General features: G+C 33.6%; 2 protein-coding genes across 8 annotated transcripts in view; one reads left to right on the forward strand and one right to left on the reverse strand.

Moving 5' to 3' along the window:
- The window catches only part of tm6sf2a (transmembrane 6 superfamily member 2a), a 12,276-nt gene extending 11,949 nt beyond the window's left edge, over positions 1-327 (reverse strand). For both annotated transcript variants that reach the window (XM_043233490.1, XM_043233491.1), the window contains exon 1: positions 52-327. In XM_043233490.1, the coding sequence (XP_043089425.1) occupies positions 52-70 (19 nt within the window). In that variant the 5' untranslated portion in view covers positions 71-327. The remainder of the gene's footprint in view (positions 1-51) is intronic.
- A 1,120-nt stretch (positions 328-1,447) lies between these two features.
- Positions 1,448-7,500, forward strand: part of sbno2a (strawberry notch homolog 2a) — a 31,671-nt gene continuing 25,618 nt past the window's right edge. For 3 of the 6 annotated variants that reach the window (XM_043233449.1, XM_043233452.1, XM_043233453.1), the window contains exons 1-4: positions 1,448-1,493; positions 2,516-2,692; positions 3,832-3,911; positions 4,708-4,795. In XM_043233449.1, coding sequence (XP_043089384.1) covers positions 2,573-2,692; positions 3,832-3,911; positions 4,708-4,795 — 288 coding nt within the window. In that variant the 5' untranslated portion in view covers positions 1,448-1,493; positions 2,516-2,572. Of the gene's footprint in view, positions 1,631-2,515; positions 2,693-3,831; positions 3,912-4,707; positions 4,796-7,500 lie in introns of those variants that run through there. The other 3 variants (XM_043233450.1, XM_043233451.1, XM_043233454.1) reach the window with 3 other exon arrangements.

Consider the following 7,500-nt stretch of genomic DNA (forward strand, 5'->3'; position numbering starts at 1 on the left):
TGTTCGTTCGCATGCATTACTGTATAATAATGACAGAAGAGGCAAACTTACTCCTGTAAGAAGGACACATGGTTGATCGTGTAGAGAATAAAAGGTGCTGTCAGAGACAGAATAAAAACAGTGATCACTGGAGGAAAATCCATTTGAGAAATCAGGAATCCACGATTATGAAGTAAGCTGAGCTCTACTGAACTACTCCAGCAATATTTATATATATATGCTATTAAATGGCTGTTGAAATGAATCTCTATAGCTTGTAAGAAGGCATCCTGTGCGTGATTTCCCTGAGGTCGAGTGTGGCTCTGTCGCTGTGTGTCGTGTCTTTCTCTCAGAGCTGATGATGACGGAATCAACCTTTCAAAGTCCACGGACTCTGAACTATCACCGGCCGTTAGTTTAGAGAAAGAGTCCCGTCGATAAGCCTCGGCCATCCTCAGACGCTTCTGACTTCACGTCACCCTTAGCACGCTTCTAAAAGATAGGTGCTAAAAGATACAGTTTTTGGTTACGGTATGAATGCAATATAAAGTGATATTAGCCACGACTGTCATAAAAATAATAAATGAATAAAAGAAAAAATATAGCCAAAAAAAAAAAAAAAAAAAAATATATATATATATATATATATATATATATATATATATATATATATATATATATATATATATATATATATATACATAATAATAATAAAGATCCATATTAATTATTATGATTTTTTAAAGTCTACTTTTTCACAAAAATTAAGTAGGCCTACCATATATATATTTAAATAATGATTTTCATTTAATTATTATTATTTTAATAATACAATGTGTAAATACTATATATATATATATATATGTATATATATATATATATATACATATATATGTATATATATATATATATATATATACACACACACATACATATATATGTATATATATATATATATATATATATATATATATATATATATATATATATATATATATATATACATATATATATATATATATATATGTATATATATATATATATATATATATATATATATATATATATATATATGTGTATATATATATATATATATGTATATATATATATGTATATATATACACACACACAAACACACACACACACACACACACACACATATATATTTATATAATTGTTTCATATATTAATACATACTGTGTGTGTATTGATATATAAATAATAAATAAACACAGATCTATAGGCTTATATATTTACTTATAGAGCCTATATACGTATTTAGACTGCAAGATGTCTTCACAACAAAAGCATAAAATACACGAATAAAACATATATATATATAAATTTACAAATGTCTTTTTCTTGTCGGTGGAAATAGTAAACCAAATGAGTTTTTGTTTTCTTTTTTAGTCCACAAAGTTCACCTATCTTTAAAAAAAACACCGCAGGCGATGACGTCAGCGGAAGCGTCTACCGTCTTCTAGATCAAGATGGCGACGTCGACCAGGAAGTAGGTAAACAACCGTACAGGGCTAGAAAAATATGGATTAACACCTTCAATCCGCGTTTACCGATCGAGAAAAACCCAGATTGAGTGGCCGTTAGTGCTCGTGGAGGGCTTTCGCGGACAGGGGGGTTTTATTAGCGCGCGGTGAGTGAGTTTTCTGTCAGGTTAGCATGTTAGCACGAATCAAACAATAGCGCTCCATTGAGGCAGCCAGAAAAAACACGCATACAGTTGATAAGTTCGTTAATAAATCAATTATGTTAGTCTGTAATAATCAGTACGAGCTGGTACTCTTATCAAATTGATGTGCTCGAGGGGTCAGTGCTGTTTGGCTGATAGTTTTCGGGTTGACAAACGCTCGGACAGATTATTTTCTCATAGTCTGATTTATAGTTAGACGTTTTTAGTTTGATGCTAGCTGTTTATTAAGGTTGAGTCAGTCACAGACCGTATTATAGAGATCGGAATAAAAATGGCACACAGTTACAGTGTCATTTTCCTCAAAGTGTCACACAGACAAGGCCAGCATCACATATTTAATATATTGTATATTAACCCATTAGTCCTGTCCGTCTCGCATTCGTTTAGCTTTCGGTTAGCCTTCTTTCTGAAATAAGCTGCCTTATTTCGTGTATATAATACATAAAGACAGGAAAACTTTCATTTCTTTTCATTCAGATCGTCTGGTAAGATAACAGTGTATTAATGGAAAATCATAAACGCATGCGTTTAATAGCTAAAAATGCAGAAAAGAACCAAATGTTTTAATAAGCATGCATGCGTTTATCTGTATCTGCGCATTTGTATCACAGCCGTTCGGTAATAGGTCAAATATACCTGGAAGCTTCAGGTAATCAGCTGTGGATGCTTATAAGATCAGCATCATATGATCGTACTTTCGGTTCCATCGTCAATACGAGGCAAATTTCCAGCAGAACTCATCAGTTTGGATTATGAACGCTGTAACAAATAAATTATTTGCGGTGATTATCATGCTGACTCCTCTCTCTGTCTCCCTCTTTCTCTCAGAGATGGCTGGAGAATGACAGGGGTTTGACACATGACCATGTTTCTGCTCGGAGCCTGATGCCCATTCTTGCCACGTCTGTTGTCATGGACACGGAGGACTATCTGCACCCTGAGGGCCCTCAGCTGGGGAGCCCAAAGTTCAGCGCTCCCAGTCCTCCTCTCACAAGCTCCATGGAGGTACACGCTGTACCTTAAAATGTCTGAACGACACCAAGACAAACATTCATGTAAATGTTAAGGTTACCCCCCAAAAAAAGAGTATCAGATTGCTCTTAATGAGCAAGTAGAGTAAGTGTCATATGGGGGAAAAACTTACCTTTTACGTTAATGAATATGGCCTTTTTTTTTATTAGATTTCGTTTTGGTTTTCATGTGATTTAACTATAATGTTTGATGATAATTGTACTTGGAAAAAAAAAGTGAAATAGTGTTATTTATTTTTTTATAATGCGATTTTGGGGAAAACAATTGCTTGGCTGTCATAAAAATAAAAATAATATTTATATTATATATATATATATATATATATATATATATATATATATTTTTTTTTTTTTTTTTATATTTGATGTTGAATTTTGCTATCAAGTTTAATTTCTTGTAAAATATCATTTTAAACAGTTTTTCTAATCTCACTTACCACAAATGCTCAGGACATTAGTTAAAATTAAAGAAAAAAAAAATATAGAGAGAGAGAGAGCTTGAACTCAAAATTTGTGGAAAATTTTTAAAAGTCACAATTCAAAAAAACTTAATGGTCCTAAAAATAGATGTATCAGTTTTTAAATCATTTCTAATTAACTTTAATTGTAATATAATAAGAATAAAACAAAAATCAATGGCCTAGAACCTAATGCAGACTCTTCCAAACCTTTCTGAATCCAGGTCAAGCTCAGGTTTAATAGCCGATTCAGCTCATATATACCTGTCTGTTTGATCCTGCTCTTTCTGATGTTGTGCTCTTGTTAACAGATTTTCTTAATCTGATAAAACATGCAGTTTTTTTTTCATCGCCATTACTCTAGTTGGTCTTGAACCTTGTCCAAAAAGGGATGGATCTGGAGTGCTTTGGTAGCCAATGGTAATCATCTCTCTAGAAGCAGCGGCCTCACGTCACCTGGTTTCTGGTGGTTTATGTGTTGGTTTTCACTCTGTACGTGCACTGTTTGCGTCGGGTCTCACCGTGTCAAGATGAGTCACTAGATAATCAGCACCGCCAGTAAATATTTGAGCTGATGGGTAATATCTCTGCCGAGCGGTGTTTCCAAAGGGCCACTTCCTGTGTCAAATGTGCTGTTTGTTTCCTGTTTCTCCAGAGTCAGCTGTATCCGTCGAACTCATGGACGTACCCACAGCAAACTCAATACAGCCAGCACTATCCTATGCAATCTGGGAGGTGAGTTGCACACACAACAAGCAAAAAGACACGTATTGTAGTGAACTGCGTGTTATAATAACGTATTGACAATAAATAGTGCATGCAGTGCTTTATTCCAGACTGCATGCAAAATAAACACCATAAAAAGGATCCAGGGATGATGATTTATTGAATCATTACGAGATGCAAAATATTTAAACGCTGATACGATTAAAATGCTATTCAACCAAAAAACACCATTTGTTAAAATTTCATGATTTCATTCTTGCAGTGATTACGAGACAGGAGGTTTGCTTGCTTTATTAGACAAGCTTTTATTTAAAATGTTACGAGTAAGCCCCGCGTAAATTTCCAATTCTCCGTATGCTTATTTCATTTTCCGTTTCCACAGTGTTTTAATGTCTAGCGCAGTTTTATTTACTCACCGGCTGAAGCGGCACAGACTAATAGGTTGCTGTCGGGAGTTAAGAACCATTATTGATCCGTTAAAATTAAGATGCATGTAAAACCTGCCCCTGGTTTCGTAGACGAGGCTCAACGCGTGTCTGAGCAGTTTCAGCTGAAACTTAACATGTCAGGTTCGTGGTTTTGCCTCAAGATGCTCACCGCTAATGTTTTTCCTAAGGCATATTTCTAAAAGCTGCTTAAATGTCCTAATTGAACTGTTGCCAAATCCCGGCTTAACCCAAGCCCTGTCTGTGAAACCGGGCCTTGGAGTTTTAAATGAAGTTACAGACCTGTTTCTTTAGTGTTTGATGGCATTAGAGACATTGGGCTGTCTGTGAGATTGTTCCTGATCTCTTTGATTTATCAGGCAGCTCCAGCCAAACCCGTCCTCGGTGTCTCTGGACCTGCCTGACATTGACTTTCATGACCTTGTGCGGAACGGAGATTTCTCCCAGGTAAGAGCAGATCCTTTTGATTTTTGATTTTTGATTTTTGCTGTGGTGTTGCTCGAGGTTGAGCGCTCTGAATGGCTGAAAGTGTAGCGTTTGGTTGTGATGACGAAGCTGTGGCATTAATACACGCACATTAATGAGACTTTCAGTTCGGCGCCGCCACAGAGTGCTGTTTGAGTAATAACTGAACTGAACTAAAGCGAAAGTGAAATCAAGCAAGGACTCTTTCGTAAGTCATGATTTGATCAAAAAAGAAAACAAAAATAATTAGTGCTGTCAAATGATTCATTGCGTCCAAAATAAGTACAGTGTATATTTATTTAACACACACACATTTTGTTTACTTTAAGTTTAACTAATTTTATTAGCATTTGAGAGATAAAAACTGTCTAAAAATATTGTACAAGAAATTAAACAGCATTTATGTATCATATGTATATATATATATATATATATATATATATATATATATATATATGTATATATATATATATATATGTATATATGTATATGTATATATGTATATATGTGTGTGTGTGTATGTAAGTGTATATACATTTAAATAAATGCACATACAGTATATATTTTGAAAATATTTGTTTATATATATTTATTTTTATTAGATATAAATAAATCAAATACATAAACGCATGTATATATTTAAGAGAAATATGTTGTTTATATATTCGTAATAAATGCACATTGTCAATAAAACCTATTTTGGATGCATTTAATCACAATTAATGTCTTGACAGCACTAAAAATAATTTAAACATGCTATAAAATATATATATATATATATATATATATATATATATATATTTGTTTTTATCTTCATTTTCACATATCAAACCCATTTTTTTGGCAACTAGCTATAATAAAATATTTTTTTTTTTTTTTTTTAGGTAAGTTCAGGTAGGTTTATTTTCATGTGTTTTTTGTTTTAGTTAACTCTAATAACCCTGGTTTGAAATGGTTAGCGTTGCGCGCTCTGCATTAGAAATAATAAGCACTGCAGTGTATTCCCCATCGTTCTCCGCTCTCCTATCACTCTCTGGCACGTGGAAAGAGATTTTATATGAAGGAAAGAGTTTATGCTCTCTGCGCGTGAGAACATGGAAACATGGTTTAGGTTTGCCAGCGTAAAGTTTCCAGCTTTATCTTTGATTGTACAGATCTTATTCGCATGGCTAACACTGATATTTCAGTTCAGTTATAATCTGCTTTTATTTGCTGTTTAGGCACGTACTCATTATCTGAATACTATCAGAAGCCACATGCAGCCGTCAACACTTTTTAAAGCGCATGTGGTAAAATTAGACTCGGCTGCCTGTAAATATGAGCACAAAGCATCACTTCCTGACCGAAGACCACCACACCCCAGAGCAAACACACGCTGGTTCGGTGGAAAGGGAGTATTTTAGTGTATGTTTCACCTCGGGTCAGATCCTGTTGGGTAGGTGCATCAGTTAAGCCAATGCTTTTCTCAAATGAAAGTCTTTCTGGCAACGCTGCTGTTTTGTTCTCTGAGGTAGGACGGTCTCTGCTAAAGGTACAGTTATGGTTATATCTGCATTGGTTACGGAGATCTTTTTATCTTTGATGCATTCGGCTGTTTTTTTGTTTGCTGTAGTTATAACGTGGAAATTAGAAACATAAACCACGTTATCACCCTGATTAGTGACCTGAGATCAATCTGTGTTTCTTTCTTTTACAGTGCTGCTGTTTGTTTATTTATATAATTTCTGTTTCTGCTGTTGATTGTTTACCTGAAATCCTATTTATTTTTATTTGTTTCTTTTTTAGCGTATTTGCCTTTTTCTCTTTTATTTTATTTACCGCCGATGCTCTCGATTGGTCTTGATCTTTAATTTTTTTTCTCCTTATTTCTCTATTTAATTTTTTATCTCTGTCTGATATTTAATTTACAATAAAACGTAACGTTTTTAAATACATTTTGTACATTTTTCATGAAATTTATTTATTGAAATAATCAAACAAATCTAAACTTGAAAAAAATTTAACACACAAACATATTTTTCTTAAATCTAGACATGCGTGTGTTTATAAAAACATAATAAACGCACACATATTATGTAAATAAAACTCACATTTGGATGCAGTTAATGGCCTGACAGCACTAAAAGATCATTTAAAAATGCAATGGATGTGAAATGTCAACAGTGCTGTTATTTTCTCCATTTGTTATGAATTTTATGTATTGAAATAATTTATTAAAAGCTTTTCAAAGTCAGATACCTTAATCTTTTAGTTTGTTCTCCATTTAATGTATTTGTATAGAATAGAGTGAATTTTTTAATGACCCCAATTTCAAAAATTGTAAGACTGTGTAAAATTTAAAAAAAAAGCAGAAAGCAATCATTTAGTAAATCCGTAATAAACTGGTATTTTATTCACAGTCGAATATGGATATATCATATATTCATTGTTATTGCATCGAAAATACTGTAGGATCCATGAGTTAAGAGCTAATTAATCCCTTATTAGTAAGCATTTGCAGCTTCCAGTGCAGAAAGTCTTCTGTGACGTGGTTTATGGTGATAAAGTTTAGATGAGTTTACTTCCATTGTTTCAGCGTGTTGTATGATTTCCTGATGTGTTTGGACATTTCTGCCCTCTCTCCTCGTGCCCTGATCCTCCTTTCCTTCCTGTCCGACAGAATTCACTGTCACTGTCCCGTCATTCAG

Source organism: Puntigrus tetrazona, unplaced genomic scaffold, assembly GCF_018831695.1.
Source record: "Puntigrus tetrazona isolate hp1 unplaced genomic scaffold, ASM1883169v1 S000000837, whole genome shotgun sequence".
NCBI classification, from domain to species: domain Eukaryota; kingdom Metazoa; phylum Chordata; class Actinopteri; order Cypriniformes; family Cyprinidae; genus Puntigrus; species Puntigrus tetrazona.